Here is a 19,026-nt window from a genome sequence, read left to right as displayed (position 1 = left end):
GATTAAAACATACAATAAAAACACATAACACAATAAACCATAATGGACAAAAAAGTGAAAAGAAAATACAAAATACAATAAAGCAGCTTAAAAACTCATTTTAAAATTTAGTTAAAAATCAGCTCAAATCTGAAAACCTGAATTTAAAACGCCCGGGTGAACAAAAAGGTCTTTACCTGGTGCCTAAAGAACAAAGTGACGAAGCCAGGCAAACCTCACTGGGGAGGCTATTGCATAAATGGGATGCAACCACCACTAAGGCAATCCTCTCTCCCTGATAGCCACCCAATTCACCTCGTTTGGCAGGGGCACCTGGAGGAGGGTCTCTGAAGATCTTAAGGTTTAGGCAGGGACATATGGGGCAAGGCGCTGTCTCAGGTAACCCAGTCCCAAGCCATTCATTCATTCATTCATTCGATTAATATACTGCCTTTCCAAAAAAGGCTCAGGGCAGTTTACATCAAAATGAAAACAATTGAAATCAATTAACAGTTGCAATCAAAACTATAAAGACAGCATAAAACTAATTAACAGTTAAAACATTTAAATAGTTAAAAACCCTGGAGAACCAGGCCAAACACTTACAGTAGTTAAAAACAATTTACAACAAATTAAAATCCCTGGAAGGCCAGGCCAAACAGATAACTTCCAAGGGTCCCCAAGCACCACCATTTGGGAACGGAACTCAAGGTTGAGTGGAACCACCTCCAAACAGTGTCTCCCACACCCAACCTGGCCAGCCTATCCAAAAGTATGCCTTGGTCAATGATACTGAAAGCCGCTGAGAGATCCAAGAGAATTATCAGGCTTGCACTCCCCCCCCCACCTGCCCCTTTGCATAGATCGTCTCACAGGGATCAAAGCAGTTTCTGTTCCAAAGCTGGGCCTGAAGCCTTATTGAAATGGATCTAGAGAGAATCTGTTTCCTCCAAAAGTCTCTGGAGCTGATCTGCTATGACACGATCAAGCACCTTGCCCAGGAAGGTTATATTGGCCACAGGCCTATAGTTGTTTACATCCTCTGTGTCTAGACTGGGTTTCTTTAGGAGTGGTTGGATAATAGCTTGCTTCAGTGAAGCTGAGACCACTCCCTCTCTCAGTGAGGTATATAGAACCTGCTGGACCCAGCTAAAAATTCCTTCCTTACTAGATTTAATAAGTCATGAAGTGCAAGGGTCAAGCATGCATGTGGTCAGTCGAACTTGACTAAACACCTTGTCCACATCCTCAGGAACCCATAATAGAAACTCTTCCAGTAAAATTAGACCAGATTTTACTCTGAGCACCTCTCCCAATGATCCTGCATCAGCCATAGTGTCAAACCCATGGCGGATGCAAGCGACTTTACCCTCAAAGTGCTGTGCAAATGCATACCGAGGTTCTAATGCATCCTGCCCAGGGCCAAATCTAGAACTGGAATCATTCTCTTTTGCCACCTCTAGCAATTATTTTAATTATGGGGAAATAGATAGGAAATAATCAACCTGAATGTCCAGAATTTGCTTGGGAACCGAATAAAGTAGTCTGATGATTGTCTCAGGATTAATCACTATTTCCTAGTTCTTTAAACACCCATTTTAAGTATTTTGTAGACTAGAACTACAACAAGCCAAGCTGTTATAGACCCCTTTTTCCACGATCGCATGAGAGGGCTTGAGGGTAGGCAGTGGGGAAGGCAGCAGAAACTCACCTTCCCCAACGATGATCTAGCTGCCAAGTCTGGGTGGGTCAGGGTGCATGGATTGCATGCCCAAACAGTCTGCTGCTGCCCCAGACCGTGCAGGAATCGGTATGTGTGGTCTTGTTCCCTGGAAATCCCACAATACACCACGCACAGTACATTGTGGGGATCCCCCTGGTGATGGCCGGGAGCCCGCTCCTGTGCCAGCACCGGCTGGGAGCAGCCAGTGCTCGCACAGGAGTAGTTAGCCCAGGTTTAGGGCACGCTCATGCCCTTAACCTTGGCTAACTGGTGGGCTCCATAGGCAGTTTTGCTGCTGCTGCAGTGCTGGCAGGAGCCGCTTGACTCCCGCCAGTTCTCACAGGCAGCCAAGCCTGGGTTTAGCTGCCCTAGCCTGGTCTTGGTTGCTTGTGATAACAACCTCATCGGGTAGTAGCGATGAATCAGGAAGTCCTGGGCTTGAAGCTTACCTCTACTGTGAGCCCACTCTGTGCAGCCTTAGGCATTTGGTGAGCCTCAGCCACCAGGTCTAATATACCTACTTTATTTGTTGTAAAAACTACATGCAATAATGTATGTAAAGTGCTGTATAAATGTTATGTATTATTATTTATATGCCTGAAATATGCACAAAGATAGTGGCCGACATAGAAAGCAAGGAGGACCCAGTGCAACAAGAGAGCAGCCCAACACAACTTCGCATCTAACTGCACTGGTTCAATGGGGAAGCAGCAATTTTTTATACCATCCTCTTCCAGGAAGCCCTCTGTGCACTTGAAAATATGTCCCTGAGGGTAGTACAACCTTCAAGGACATATTTTTGAGTGCCACAGGGGGCTTCCTGGGGAAGAGGGGGTTACCACTTCCCTGCTGCACCAGTGCAGTTAGAATGAGAACTCTCTCGCTACACCAGGGCATCCTTGCACTGTATATCAGCCAGTACCCCAGAGATAAGCCATATGACCATTCTGTTGCAGGAGAAGCTACAGATCTGGTTTATTTTGGAAGATCTTCTAAGCGGACCATACCTAAGATGATTGGACACTATGGCAATGGGCTTAAATCGTAAGAGCTATTTATACATTTTATTGTTACCTGCAGTCACCACTTTCTTGTTTAGTGGAAAGTTCCAGAGATGGCATGGCCCTGATTCTGAATTCCTTGGAAGGAGATATCACTGGAAGCTTCATGTGTCTTTGTAATATTTAATTTATTTACAGTATACAAACTGAGCATCGGGCAGAGGCAGGTAGCAGGAACTCCTGCAAGAAGCAACAAATCACAATAGAATCTTCATTCAGTTCCTCCAAAACTGGGTCTTCCTCTGTCTCCTAAATTCAGTGTCTTGTTCCAAGCATTATTTTCAGTGACTGTGAAATTCAGCAAAGAGCCTTGTTTCACCTTAAGCATGAACACATTTATTGCCGCCTATGTTTTCACTTCATTAGATGCAAATTCAAATGACAAAGTAGCTTCTATAGTCTTTGCTTCATATTGTCAAACGCTTAAAGAAAAAGTGTTCCACAGTGCTATCCCAAAAGATGGTTTTGGATATTTTATTTAGCTATCTTAAATAAGTAAGTAGAAAACCTTCAGGTGCACTAGCTTAGGACAAAAATCCTTCCTGCCCCTGCCCCCAAGTGACCACACCCTTCTTGATGTTCTGCATATACTGCATTAAGAATATTAACATCCAGATGATGCAACGGTTATGAAAATTGTCTTTTCCTGTACTGTTACTATAGAGGGTCTATGCGTATAGGGAAAGACTTCATATTATTCACCAAGAAAGAGAACATCATGACGTGTCTTCTTTTCTCTCGGACATTCTGCGAAAGAGAAGGTCTCAATGAGGTTTGGCTATCCTTATTTATTAACATATTTATATTTGCTTTCATGTTCCTAGTGGGACCCGCAAGGTGTCCAACAATCATTATTTAAAATTTGACAGCCAAATAAAAGAGCATTAAAGGCAATAAAATGCTAAAAACAACTGCCAGAAAACATTAGCAGTATTATATTAGCAGAACCTAAAAACCAAGCCAGAACCATTTTAATTAGCTTCAAGAAGAACCTCAATCAAACATCCATTTAAATTAAACCATTTTAGCTCATTACCTACGTTTTACTTTCATCCAGTCCTTCAACCCCTCAACCACAGTGATCAAAATTAGAAATGCTGCTTTGCAAAGTAACATGTTGACCTGATGTTTGGAACATGCAAAGATGCTGTAAATGAATGATTATTTTTACAGTAAAATATGTATTATAGAATACTCTGGTCTTGTATTTTACAGGGTTCCATGTGCCTCTGGCTAGTTTATAAGAAATCAAGTTCAGCCACAGTAGCCATGGCTGTTTCAAAAACCTTCTGGCTTAGACAGAATTATCATTTATGCCTGTTACGCTTCATAAACATCTGCTAAGATTGAGCATGAGGAGGAAGTTTCAGAATAATTGCCCATAACAGTTAGGAATTAGGCCCACTTCCAATGCTACTTTTCACTTCATCTCACTTTAAATAAGTGGAGCAAAATGAGTGGCCAAGTTTGGCCCTCTGAAGATAGTCCAAATCATTTGGTTAGGTCTGACTGTTGTGACATTACAAAGACACATGTATTTCTCTCCATGCCTCCTTGCACACCATAGACAAGAGCTCTTTTTCTTAGTGCTGTTGATTTAATATAGGAATTGTAGTGCATCCAGCCACCATTTGCTTTGATTTCTTGCCCAAAACAAATGCATTACATTAATTTGTGCAACATAACTCCAGTTTATTCCTCTGCATCAAGAGTTCTGTTTATTGAGATATTTTGGGTTTGCCCAAGATTTATGTTATTTATACAACAAAGGCTGTGATACTTCAAGACTGATCCACAGCTAGAAATTGGGTTTCTGTTCATGGATCTGCCCTGCTGCCCATATGGAGGCAAGAGCTCTGCTGGTGCATACACCATGGTCCAGAACCATACGGACACTACAACAGAGCATATAATCAGCACTGTGATATTTGGCAGTCTGTTGAGAATAGAACAGAAAGCATAGTCATGATGGTGCTGATGATCTGTTCAGCGGGGGAAAGTATCAAGTAGCCTTCTGTTGTATTTCTATCTTTGAATTGAGGGCACTCTCTCTCTCGTTTTCTTTTCCTTTATAGATCATAGTCCCAATACCTTCATGGTCAAGTAGTACAAGAAATCCAATAATTGATGACCCTCAGAAATTTGCCACACAGTTGTCCATAATTTGCAAATATGCTCCTTTTAACACTGAAGCTGAACTGTTGAAGCAGTTTGATGCCATCTATGGGGAAAGTGGTAAGTTTATTACACCTGCAACTTTAGTCATCCTGTCTGCTAGAGTAGAGGTCAGCAGTTGACTGTGTGAGAGCTCAGTCTGGTATGCAGGGGTTCCCATCTGGCTCTCATGACCTTGGTTCCAGGGACCCCTTCAATGATAATGATGCTGCCAACATTCATAACTGCTTTATTTGAAATCCAGATTTGTCCAGCTTGTAATTTTCAATGGTTCCCCCCCACCACAAAGTGCTTTCCTGGTTCGGAATGTAAAATGAGATTCCAGCCGTGCGTGGTAAGCATTCAGCAGACCATGTACCCAGAGTCAGCTGTCTTCTACATCATGGATCTTCAGCTGGTGGATGTGCAGAGGGAGATATTTTGGTGGATTGGCACTTTCACTCTTCCATGACAAATTCCATCTCTCTTCTTTACATTATTTTTTAAAAATTATACGAGGCCTGACTCTTTCACCTAATCATCCTAGAAAGAAAGGTTGAAAAATGGGTTTGTATGGCAAAAATATGAAACGGGTTCTGTGTTGCAGTTTGGGATTAAGCATGGGTCTGAAAGGTTGAAGTCTAATGTTCTAGGTGCATGCACAAAAGCTCTCTTTAATGTTAAACTTTTTATGCGCCATGACCATCTCATTGATTGCTCTGAAGATCTTTATTCTTACCCTTTACACTCAGTGGCTGATATCCTGGCTAGAAAAGCATGACTCTCAGCAATGTTTCCAACAGGGGGGCGGGCAGGGGAACTCTAGTGGCTCTTGCACAGTAGTGCACATCAGGAGGAGTTGCACAAGGGCTCCTGATGCACCCCCATTGTCCCTCAAATCACACATGCTTTGTTAGTCAGGATGTCAACCAGTGAAATTATTGGTCATTTTGAACTGTGTTACTAACCACTTGTCCAAGCCACCTTTTATTTGTCAAGTAAGTTCTGTATTTGAGTCAGTTCTCTCAAACATTTCTTGCATATAAGAAATGTTTGCTAAACTGTCATTATCCACTGTCCTGTCAAAGGAGGTGGGGCTTCCCTCTTCCCTTCCCAGAGTCAGTGGTTGGGCAAGGAGCAAGCCTTCGCCAGCAGCACCTGCCCCACCAGTCAAACCAGACATGGAGCAGATAACTGTGTCCAGATCAGGGCTGCTCCTGCCACGAAGTTCTTCTCAGAGACAGATTGCTTGATGGCTAGATTGATGTTTTGACATTATTTTTGATATTTTGGTGATAGATTTAACTTTCCCATCCAGGAACTTTGGTGGTAATATACAATTTGAAATTCGCACTCAGTGGTGAGCCAGAATTTGATGTTTGGACAGATGAAGCAGATCTGTTGATTGCTGGAGCACCTGAGAGGTAAGCACAGGAGTCATCACAAGCACCAAATATGGTGCAATCCAGCCCACTGTTTGCATGCACAGAGGAGAAAATGTAGACACCTCTGAACATGCAAACAAGCCACAGTGCACTCAGGCTTCCTGGGTTTTGACTAGATCCAGCATGCCCGAACATTTCTAGTCTAGCTGGTTGGTCCATCCTATTTCCTCTCAGCACTTCAGCAGGATCAGTACCTGGAGGGGGCGGCTTTCTTGTGTGCCTCCTCTCCCCAGCCTGGGCTATGTTGGAGAAATATTTATTTATGTATTGTTAAATTTATATACCGCCTTTCATTAAAACAATCCCTGCTAACTGGGCAAAGAGGCACCTTTTAACGTGGTGATTCTCTTTATTTAGCGGGGGAGAGTAACTGGCCCTATCCACCCCCAGCACAGTACCACCAGTGACAGTTGCTGTTTTTTGTTTTTGTTTTTTGTTTTTAGAATGTGAGCCCTTTAGGGACAGGGAGCCATCTTATTTATTTATTATTTCTCTGTGTAAACTGCCCTGAGCCATTTTTGGAAGGGCGGTATAGAAATCTAATTAATAATTAAATAATAATAATAATAAAATTCAGCCATCCCAGGTCCTTGGGAAGGACTCAATGTCTGGATAAAACAAACCAGTCAATAACACCTATCTGACTGTGTAAACAAGAAATAATAATCCCAAGACGGTTTACAGCAAAATTTAAAAACAAGATTGTAAAAAAGACACAATTAGAATATTAAGCTAAAAATATAAAACAAATCCAATTAAACAATTTAAAACACAAGCATAAAGCAGTACAGAGTACAAAGAAAAGCAGCAGAGACAAACAAATAAAAGCCTGGGTAAAAAGCCACGATTTAACATGCTTTCTAAAAGCAGACCTGTGATATGCCCCCATACCATCCAGCCTTCCTGTATAAGGGCTAAATTGTGCATCATGCTTTTCTCCGCAACACTTGCAATCCCTAAGACTTTGGAAAATACAAATACGAAGAATATTTATCGCTTTTCAACAAAAGTTCCCAAAGTAGTTTACATTGATATAAATAAATAAAATGGCTTCCTGTGCCCAAAGGGTTCACAATCTAACAAAGAAACATAAGATAAACACCAGCAACAGCCACCAGAGGGATGCTGTGATGGGGATGGATAGGGCCAGTTGCTTTCCCCTGCTATATATAAGAGAAACACCACTTTTAAAAGGTCCCTCTTTGCTCAGTTAGCAGAGGACTGCTTTATCATGAAATTTTGACTCAGTCAAAGATAATTTATTTAGGATAATAATACAGAGTAAATTCAACATGTCACCCAGCTGTACTTTTGGTATTCACAGTGCTCACACAGATCAGGTGTTAAGTATAATTTTTTTAACACACTATTTACATCCTGCTTTTGCTTTAGAAATACCAGAGCAGTTTACAGGGACTCCTAGTGAACCTATGAAGCTTATTTCTCCTGAGGCAGACTATTGGTCCATCTGGCTCAGGACTGTCCAGGTTGACTGGTAGCAACTCTCTCAGGCAGAGGTCTTTACCAGGCCTGTTTCCTGAGATGCTTTTGCTTGGAGATGCATGGAATAATCTCCATGGAAAAGTATCTCCATTCCTTAGACCGTTTCCTTGGAAAGCTTCTTCTCTACTGTATGAGCTGTAGCCCCTGCACATACAGTGGTCTCCCTTTCAGTGATTGATTAGGTCCACACCCACTTAGCTTCTTAACAATGCTGCAGTAACAGCTGGTCTCAGTCTATTCATTTGCATGGAACCCATTTTATTTATTTATTTATTGCTTGATTTCTGTAACCGCTTTTCATTAAAATAATACCAAAGCGGTTTACAATATAATTAACAGTGCACAATTAATTCTATAAGTACAACTATTAAATATAAAAATAATATTAGAAGTTTAAAAACCTATATAAAACAGTAACACAATGCAGCAGCAGTAAAAACTGTACTCTCATATAAAAGCCTGGGTGAAGAGCCGCGTTTTTACTTGTTTTCTAAAAATTGTAATAGAGGCTGAGGAGCGGATACCAGCCAGGAGAGCATTCCAAAATCTGGGGGCAATGACTGAGAAGGCCCTGTCCCGCGTGCGCGACAGCTGAGCCTCTCTCACCGTCGGCACGTGATAAGAGATACCACATTAAATGCAAGTAGCTAAGCTGCAAAGCAGCCACAAACTTCCAGCTCAGAATACGATTCTAATGCAGTCTGTGTTGTTTGCCAAGTAGTCCAGCACTGAATGATAGCAATATAAGGTGGAACAAACAGATCAGTCCAGGGTCCAACACTGAACCTTGTGTGATGTTCCCTGCTTCTACTCTGATACTTACAGCTCTCACCTGGGGATTTTTGTCCAAATTCATTTCTTGGCTACTCTGCCTATGCTTTAAAGTAGGGGTGAACAGACAGAAGGTAAATTGTGGTCCAGCTGGCCAGTTGTTTGCTGGTTGCTAGAATTCTTGCAAAAAATTCTGGACTAGGTGAAGCAAGGCATGTGTTTTAATATTCTTTGGCAAGAGGGCATAGAATTATGTGTTAATTTGTGTATGCATAAGAACAGTCCTGCTGGATCAGGCCCAAGGCCCATCCAGTCCAGCACCCTGTTTCACACAGTGGCCCATCAGATGCCTCTGAGAAGCCCACAGGCAAGAGGTGAGGGCATGCCCTCTCTCCTGCTGTTGCTCCCCTGAAACTGGTATTGAGGGGCATCTTGCCTTTGAGGCTGGAGGTGGCCAATAGCCTGCAGAATAACAGCCATTGATAGACTTGTCCTCCCTGAATTTGTCTAAGCCCCATTTAAAGCTATCCAAGCTAGTGGTCATTACCACATCCCGTGGCAGAGAATTCCATAGATTAATTATGTGTTGTGTTAAAAAGTACTTCCTTTTGTTGGTCCTAAATTTCCTGACCTTCTGTTTAATGGGATGACTCCTGTTTCTAGTGTTGTGAGAGAGGGAGAAAAATGTCTCTTTGTCCACTCTCTCTCTACTCAATGCATAATGTTATACACATGCATGATCCTGTGGATGCATTCCTGCTTTGCATATTTAATGCATATTGATGAAGCACAAGTATTGTAGTGACTCCAGTCATCCCACCCCAAACACCAGCACTGTGGTGCAAAGTGACCAACTCATAATTAAGTTGATGCCTCCGATGCGTATAATGTCTTCCCGTTGCCTTTCTAAAATATTTGCCCTCCATATCCAGTTAATGTTTCTCCTGAACCTTTTCCTGCTGCAATTTTTCTCCAGTAGGTGGACAGGACTGCCATCTTGGAGTATTTAAACTGGCTATAATTTATTTATGAATTTTCTTCAGAATTCTATTCTGCTTTGAAAAAGGTTTTTCTCCATTAGATGGACAGGACTGCCATTGTGGAGTATTTAAACTAACTATAATTTATATGTAAACTTTCTTCAAAATTTTATTCTGCTTTGAAAAAGAGCTAACACCTTATGGACCTTCAAGAGTAAAGTGAATGCTCTGTGTGGTGTCAGAGTCTGTTTGCATTTTGCATTCAGGCTGATTATGCACCTAATTTCCTCTATCCGGTAAAGTTCTCCCTTTGTGGGCTTAAAATTATTCAGCCTTAAACACCTTCTGTGCCAGCCTTCCAGAACAACGGTCGCTGAGAGCCTATACTGCTATATTGTACTTTGACCCACGCATGCGGATATTCATTCAAGCCAAGAAAGTAGAAACCAAACGCTTGCCTTATTGCTTTTACAGACCCAGGTGAGTCAGTCGCTCTTACTGTTGCACGGCCAGATATTTAAATGTTCAAAGCAATGTGCTTAAAAGCATTAGTAAACCTTTTTGGCCATGGCAAGAAATTGATTTTGATGGCAGAGCAACTTATAATCTCAGCCAAGTTCAAATCACACTGGTAGGCCAAACTGTTAAAAGGTAATCAGCTGTGACCAAACATTTTGACCCAGAGCAAGGAACACTTTACATAAGATAATCGGCTCACCACAGGGTTCCACCTCCCCCCTCCCCTCCATGTGTTTTCATTGGAGTGAAAGCTGTTCAGGCAGTTCTGTAAAGGTGCCACTAAATAATTACAGGCCACTTATGGAGTTCATTTTTAATGGACTTCTAATCTTACAACATTTAGCATACATTTTAAGTAAAAGTTAGCATGCCAAATGAATGGCCGAACGCAAGCTCCAGTAAAACCGGGACCTGATCCAGTTCTCACTAAACTCAGCAGTAGGAGGCCTATAAAATACAGGGGCTGAATAATCTAAGTATACAATTTTGCAGCCAACTTGATTGTACTATGTGTGGGTGGGTGTCTGGATTCAGTATTTGCAGGTCACTGAAGCTTTTGTTGATGCCGGCGTGTTTGTGATCACAAACACCTAGGAAAAGTCTGGTAAACCATGAATGACACACTAAAAAGTGAATTTACAAGATCAATTATTTAAGGCAAATGCCAAGAACCTCTATTTCACTATGTGGGAATGGTTCTAAAATCCATAACCATTACATAATTGCAAAGAGGGTTGTGTCAAGTCAAGTTTTGACCTTCTGTTAAATGTCAGTTTACGACTATTAATAGCTCGTTGAACATTTACTTGAGATGAGAGATCTAGGTGCTGGTGGTCACTAAGCCCCTAAAGTCCATATAGTCCTTACACCATCAGATCCACAATCAGGTTCAAACCAAACCACATAGCCGCCTTAATTCAAGATAGAGCAATATGAAAGCATTAGTAGGGTTAATCCACTCATCAGCCTACCTCTGAGCTTGGCACTTCAAGAGTAATAATTAACTTTTGCAACAGAGCAAATGATAGAAGTCAATACAACTTCTGATAAGCACTGTGATAAATACTAAGCATAATGAAACACCTTAGCTAGTTCTGTTATGTCTGGCCACAATAACAGGTGCAAGCTGTACAAGCATAACAACTCTTAAAGAGATGTTACAAGATTTAGGTCTGGTTATTTTGAATGGCTCCTCTCACTATGGTTTTTCTCTAAGGCAGTGTTTGGTCAGCATGCCTGTCGTAAATGGGTCAGGCAAGGCAGACTGAAGCCACAAGCTCTAATGGGACCTATTACGGCCATGTTCCTTCCTGAACTGCTAAGACAGACTCCCAAAGGAGGCAGCTGAGCCTGTCTCCCACTCCTCTTGAGTAGACCCATAGGGAGGGAAGTTCTGAGCAACCAAGTGAGTGCTTTGCCTTTGGGCCCCAAACTCAACCCTGGCTCAGCATCACCTTTGCTCTTTGTGACCCGGGATCAATGGAGGAGGCTTTAGGGAAGGGGTCCTCAGTGCTTCAGGACTTATCTAGAGAATGACTGATTTCAGCTGCTCCAGCTTTGATGGATCCAGGGGGCTGTCACCATGGTTGGGAACCTAGGCCAGGTTGGACCTCCTCCTTCCTCTGATTCAGTCTCCCCTGGGTCTGGCAAACTACAAACTAGTTCAGTCTGACTTTGATATCAAGGAGGATATCAGAGATTATAAAACAGTCTGTAAATAGATTATAAAGCAGTCTGTAAGCAACTTGATAACAATGCATTGATTCTTAGATGATAGCATGAATTTGTCAAGAATTAATCCTGCTGCACTGATCTTACCTCTTGCTCCTTTTTTAAAAATTGGGTTACTAGCTTAGAGGTTTATGGAAATGTTGTGGCCAAAATTTATATCTTGATTTCAGTAAAGTGTTTAACAATGTTTCCCATATTATGGTTATGAAATTGGTTAAATGTGAGGTTGATGATAATCCCATCAGGTGGTTTCCCAACAGACTGGAAACCCATACTCCAAGAGTGCCCATCAATGACTCCTCATCAGACTAGAGGGAGGTTTCAAGTGGGGTGCTGCAGCGCTCTATCCTGGGCCTGCTATGCTTCAACACTTTTATCAGTGATTTAGCTGAATGGGTGAAAGGAATTCTCATGACATCATAGTTGACCCAAAACTGGGATAGCTTAAACCTCAGAAGACAGGAATAACTTTCAAAATGATCTTGATAGAATGAAAAACTGGGCTGAAACTAATACAATGAAAATCCACAGGGACAAATGCAAGTTTCTTCACTTAGGTAAAAATAAAAGATCAAATGCACTGGGTTAGGATGGGAGACATCTGCTTGGCAATAGCTCATGTGAAAATGATCTCGGGACCATAGTCTATCAGAAGCTGAACATGAGTCAGTACTTTGCCCTGCTAACTGGGCAAAGAGGCACCTTTTACCGTGGTGATTCTCTTTATTTAGCAGGGGGAGAGTAACTGGCCCTATTCACCCCCAGCACAGTACTTCCAGTGACTGTTGCTGGTGTGTGTCTTATGTTTCTTTTTAGAATGTGAGCCCTTTGGGGACAGGGAGCCATCTTATTTGTTTGTTACTTCTCTTTGTAAACCTCCCTGAGCCATTTTTGGAAGGGCGGTATAGAAATTGAATTGTTTATTTATTATTATTATTATTATTATTATTAATGCAGTGGCAGAAGAGACTAATGCAATTTTAGGCTGCATTAGTAGGACCTTAGTGTCCAAGTCACAAGAAACAATGTTCTACTTTGTTTCGCACTATTCAGAACTCATTTGGAATAACCTGGCCAGTATTAGATGCTGTACTTTTTAAAATGTGTAGAGAAATTGGAACAGGTTTAGAAGAGGGCAACAAAGATGGTCAAAGGCCTGGAAGACAACCTATGAAGAAAGGTGGAAAGAATTGGCTGTGTTTAGCCTGAAGAAGATTAGAGGTGGACATGATACCTGAAGGCATGTCACATGGAAGAGGGCAGAGACATTTTATGTTGCCCAGAGAGCAGGGATTGCTGCGTCAAATGGGCTTGAATTATAGGAGGGTAGAACTTCAGTTGATCATTAGAACATTCATGACACAGTAGTTCAAAAAGTGAATCAATTGTCTAGAGAGCGAGTGGGTTCTCCCTGCTGGAGTTCTTAAGTAGAGGCTGGAAGGCCATCTGTCAGAGATGTTCTGCTCGTTATTTCCTGAATTGAGCTGAAAGTTGGACTAGATGGATCACAAGACCCACTCCAACTCTGGAATTCTATGATTTGCCTCCATGTAAGAGACTTAAGTTTCGGGCAGTATACAAATGTGTTAAATAAATAAATAAATAAATAAATAAATAATCTGATGGTCCACCTATATACTTGTACATACAATATTACAGAAAGAACATTTCACCTTCCAAAGAAACCAGAATCTGAGTAGCAATGAATATGAAATCATTGCTTGGGGAAGTGAGGAGTGCAGCCCCTGGTGGCATAGTGGTAAAACTGCCGCCCTGTAACCAAAAGGTTACAAGTTCGATCCTGACCAGGGGCTCAAGGTTGACTCAGCCTTCCATCCTTCCGAGGTCGGTAAAATGAGTACCCAGAATGTTGGGGGCAATATGCTAAATCATTGTAAACCGCTTAGAGAGCTCCGGCTATAAAGCGGTATATAAATGTAAGTGCTATTGCTATTGCTATTGCTATATTAGAGAGACAAAACCTGAAGTCCAGGTCACTGCATGCATGGGGTAACTTCAGATCCTAGCTCAGTTGTGGAATACCTGACTGGCTTTTGAACAATTGATACACCTTTTGAGACTTATTTATTATTTATTTATTCATTCGATTTCTATACCGCCCTTCTAAAAATGGCTCTGGGTGGTTTACACAGAGAAATAATAAATAAATAAGATGGATCCCTGTCCCCAAAGGGCTCACATTCTAAAAAGAAACATGACACACACCAGCAACAGTCACTGGAAGTACTCTGCTGGTGGGTGGATAGGGCCAGTTACTCTTCCCCTGCTAAATAAAGAGAATCGCCACTTTAAAAGATGCCTCTTTGCCAAGTTAGCAGGAGATAGCAGTGCTGCTGACTCATGTTCAAGAACTGTGTAAACACAACTTACCGTAGGGAACAAAGATAATAAATGTCCTGCCTATAGCTTGCCTTAACACATTTTATATAAAGACATGTGCATGCATTGAATTGCACACATCTTCCTTTCCCTATTTTTTATACGGATGACATGCTATGTGCATACCCACCATTTAGAAGTTATATTGAATGTGTCAGTGGTGGAGCAGATAAAAAAAGAATATGAAACACAGTACTGCAATTGTGTGAAGAGACACCTTTGGCTTCTCATCCCTGTCTATAAAATGGGAATAACAGGTGACTATTCCATAGCATTACTATGCATAAAACTAGTCTTGCATACTGAATGCTATATAAATGTAACTCATGATTATATGTTATTTGTCCTCTAATAGGAAGTATCCATATATTTCATCTTCATTCAAAGAAGTTGCCAGAAATGAATTGCAAAAAGCAGAAATGGAAGTGAAGACTGGTAGGCAGCATACTAGAATGTTAATAATATCATTTTAATGTTTATATCCCTAAGTATTCTCCTTGCTAATTTTATTTGTAATTAGAATTATATTGCACTTGTACAGCACTTCTAATGTTGACTGTGCTTACAAGAAATCATCTGAGGGAATACAGATTTCCCCACTGCACTGAGAATTTTGCAGTATTTCTCGGTGGTACTTCACCTATTGAATAGGTGGTTTCAAGGGGTCCAGCACACAGTGAACAATGTGGGTATCATGCTTTGGATAAGCTGTAAAAAAAGACCCTAGTTGGTTGCAAGTGCATTTCTTCCCTAGATTTGGGTTACCTTTATCAAACCAAATGCCATATATATCTAGAGTTGGGTGAACTTCTAAAACTCCATTTGCATTTGCTTGAAAATTGTCCAGATTTTTTTCCCCAATAGGGGAGCCAATCTGCTCCACTTGCCAAGCCAATTTGAGACAGCTTGGACAAGTTATTCACCCCTTCCCTACCAGCCCTCCACTCTCCTTACCTGTATCAGCAATGGCAGAGCAGCGGGGAGAACAGCAGAAGCAGCAGCAGAGTCAGAAATTATCTAGGTGGCAGTAAAACAGAGTTTGTGAATAAATACAAGATGAAATAGAGAATCCTGCAGATTGTCACTGTCTTCTTTTTCCTGGATCTGACAGGGAGGTCACATGGGAAGAAGGTTCCTGGTGCATTTTCTGCTGCACCCCTGCTGGCCAGCTCCTGCTCTTCATGATAAACTTACATTTGCCAGAAAAGAAGTTTGAAAAGGGCTCGGTTAATCATAAGCCCTGCCAGGATCAGGCCCAAGGTCTATCTAGTCCGGCATCCTGTTTCATACAGCAGCTCATCAGACCTCTGGAAAACCCAGAGGCAAGAGCTGAGGGCATGCCCCTTCTACTGCTGTTGCTCCCTTGCAACTGGTATTCAGAGGCATCATGCTGGAGGTGGCCTATAGCCACCAGACTAGTAGCCATTGATAAACTTGTCCTCCATGGATTTGTCTAAGCCCCCTTTAAAGACATCCAAACTAGTGGCCATCACCACATCCCATGGCAAAAAATTTCATAGATGTATCCATATTAATTAATTATCATGAAAAGCAAGAAATGGTGAGCAGGGGGCACAATGGAAATCACGCCAGGAGCCTTCTTCCCAAGTGACCTCCCCACTCAGATCCTGGAAGAAAAAACAGCGACAATCTGTGGGTGGGTGTAGATTCTCTGTAAACTCTCAACATCCTTATTTCCAAGCTCAGTTTATAGTATATGTTACTAACATTTATAAAACCTCTCATTCCTGTGAATGAGAGCTTTTTTATTTATTTTTAAGCTTTATTTTTTTACTCTTTCCCTCCCCATTGCCATGGCATGCTCCAGTACACCAGGAAAAGAGTGATGGCCACACTGCCAAGCAAGGCCTACGAGAAGTGTGTTTTCTCCCCACTTCTTCCTCTGTTGATGCTCTGAGGTGCAGTGCAGCTTGTCAGGGTAAAGGCCCAGTGGCCCCTGTGATCTGGAGCCTAGGGGAGCTTCCAAATTCCAAGGGAGCCCAAAATACTGCAGCAGTGGAGATAGGTCTTCACAGCAACAGAACTAGTTGGTATCAAGAGAGTGGGGCAACAACCAAAGGACCCTACGGAGTACAGCCATGGTTATTTGTATTGCTATGCATCAGCACGAATTTAAGAAACTAGCAAACTGGCCCATATTTACCAGTTGTATGTTGGTCATTTGTATCCCCCCTTGATTAACTATTGTAGTTCAAGACACTCTTGAATATTGCTTAAGGTTATGGAATGATCTCAGAATTATAGTTCTCAGTTTTTAGTGGGGATGTGCACGGAACCAGTTCGGAGGCCCTTTATGGGACTCCGAACCAGTTTGAACAACTGCTGGTTCAAAGGGGTTGATGAAACTGCCTCGAGGGTGTTTGATCGGCACCCCCCGTTTGGGCAAATGTGGGGAATTTAGCTCAAAAGGGGAGACAGTTCCAATCAGCCTTAATTTGTGCAAGCGTATGAACTCAAGAAAATTGACTGGAGAGAGAGATTTTAATTAACAAAAAGGAGTTTATTGAAACAAATATAATTTACTAGGTGGTCCTAATGTAATGCAAATATCTTTTAAAATAGACATTGTAAGGCACTACATATTTAATGCAAATATGTTTTAAAATAGACATTGTAAGGCACATTTAGCTTATTCCAAATTATGTGTAAATTCCCAGGTGGGCTAGAGAGGTACTTTAAGATGGAGGGGCAAGATTTCAGAAATAAGAGAAAGGGATAGGTTCAGCCCTGAAGAAGGCAGGTAAGTGGCTATATCACCTTCCCTGAAGAAGGGAACACCAAGGTGGTCTGCTGGAGTTTCTTGTTGCAGTCTGATGGGGTCGAGAGTGAGATGCACAAGGGAACACTGAGATGTTTCTCAATGGGAGTCCCAGGTGTAATATAATACATGAGGAAGCACACTGGGTCATGGAGTTAGGGATACTTATATCCCAAAATGTGCCTTGAGGGCATTTTTCTTTTGTCATACTTTGCTGAATAAGGTAGTCCATACAGGGACCTTCAGAATGCATTGTGTCTGATTGTCTTTCCTGAGTAGGAAGGTGTGTGAATTGCCTATTGTATTCAAGGCTGATTGTGAGGACAATTGGAGTGCAAAATGCGGCAGCTAGGGTTTTATCTAGAGCTGCCCAGTGGGAGCATATCACATCCATTTTGAAAGAGCTGCACTGGCTACCAGTTTGTTTCCGGGTACAATTCAAGGTGCTGGTTTTGACCTATAAATCCCTTAACGGTTTGGGCCTCGGATACCTGAGGGACCGCCTGCTCCCAAGGGTTACTGCCCGCTTGACGAGGTCATCTGAGGGGGCTCTGCTCCAGGTGCCGACAATGAGGGAGGCTTGGTTGTCATGCACGCGGGACGGGGCCTTCTCTGTTTCTGCCCTCAGACTCTGGAATGCTCTCCCGGTGGCTATTTGCTCCTCGGTCTCCATTACAGCTTTTCGAAAGCATGTTAAATCCTGGCTTTTTACCCAGGCTTTTATATGATTTTCTCTGCTGTTGCTCTTTGTAATTTGTACTGTTTTTATGCTTTTGTTTTAAATTCTTAATCAGATTTGTTTAATATTTTTCACTTAATATTTTAATTGTGTCTTTTTTACCATCTTGTGTTTAAATTTTTGCTGTAAACCGCCTTGGGATTTTTAATGAAAGGCAGTATATAAATTTAACAATACATACATACATAGTTCTATCAAGAGTTTGGATGAGCACCTCTTCAAATTTATATCACTGACTCATCCTTATTGTAATAGAGTCTGCTGTCTTATCTGCCTTCACTTTCTGGCTTGATTGCTTTGTTAACAACAGGTGTCACCTCTCTTGGGAGAGGAAGAGGGGAGTTAAGTTTTCATTCCAAGTCTGAATTGATCCTGAATGCCAGACACTTGCAGTTGCTAGTTCTGGAGTCTGCTTAGCCCAGGCCCCCGCACAGGAAGAGGGAGTGTGGATCTAATCCCCTTTCCAATTTGTGGGGCTTGCAGCCAAATCTTGGGGTGATCAATCCACTGCCAACTAAGTGACTTGTCCCCATGTATAACATAGACTGTGAGCTCACATTGTGGTGCAGCTCCTGAGCATAGCAAAAGTGCAATCTCCAAGCCTGGAGATGCAGTTGCAACCAGGGAGGCTTCTGGGAGCAGGCAGAATAAGCTCAGCTGGTAACAAAGGTGATGGGTTGACTCTAAGGGTGGGGGTGGGTGCACTTACCCTTTGCTCCGCTTTCCCCCCGCCGGCGCTCCATTGCAAACTGGTCCAGCGGGGCGGCAGTATACCTCCTTGCCACCCCGTCCGCTCCTTGAACCAGAAGTAAGTGGAAGTACTTGGCGTGCATGTGCGCATCAGACACGTGGCGCACATACAACATGGGTGCGTTTGTGATGTGTGCACACCCGACAGGTCCTTGCACTTACTTCCGATCTGAGGAGTGGACAGCGTCGCAGAGAGGTACGCTGCCACCCTGCCGGACCAGTTTGCAATGGAGCGCTGGCGGGAGGGACTAAATGGAGGGACCCTTAAAGTTAACCCTTAAAGTCAACACCCCCCACACACACACCTTTGAACTTCCCCCACCTGGTTCCGTGCACATTCCTGGTTTTTAGCTTTTTATTAATAACTTCAAATGTAAAACTTTTTAAAAAATTGTCATTTTAACTGTGGCTTTCGTCTGGTCTTTTAGTTTGTTTAATTTTATTAATCTTTTATTTTTACATTGTATCTATTTTATTAATGTTGTGAGCCAT

The 19,026-nt window shown here is 42.1% G+C and overlaps 1 protein-coding gene across 6 annotated transcripts in view; it reads left to right on the top strand.

The window, feature by feature from the left end:
- Positions 1–19,026, top strand: part of MORC1 (MORC family CW-type zinc finger 1) — a 77,470-nt gene that overhangs the window by 15,253 nt on the left and 43,191 nt on the right. For 5 of the 6 annotated variants that reach the window (XM_053304823.1, XM_053304826.1, XM_053304824.1 and 2 more), the window contains 6 exons: positions 2,659–2,746; positions 3,427–3,535; positions 4,839–4,998; positions 6,236–6,341; positions 9,971–10,096; positions 14,622–14,701. In XM_053304823.1, coding sequence (XP_053160798.1) covers positions 2,659–2,746; positions 3,427–3,535; positions 4,839–4,998; positions 6,236–6,341; positions 9,971–10,096; positions 14,622–14,701 — 669 coding nt within the window. The remainder of the gene's footprint in view (positions 1–2,658; positions 2,747–3,426; positions 3,536–4,838; positions 4,999–6,235; positions 6,342–9,970; positions 10,097–14,621; positions 14,702–19,026) is intronic. The other variant, XM_053304825.1, reaches the window with a different exon arrangement.

This window comes from Hemicordylus capensis, chromosome 3, assembly GCF_027244095.1.
Source record: "Hemicordylus capensis ecotype Gifberg chromosome 3, rHemCap1.1.pri, whole genome shotgun sequence".
NCBI lineage: Eukaryota > Metazoa > Chordata > Lepidosauria > Squamata > Cordylidae > Hemicordylus > Hemicordylus capensis.
This window is presented reverse-complemented; position numbering and strand designations above follow the sequence as displayed.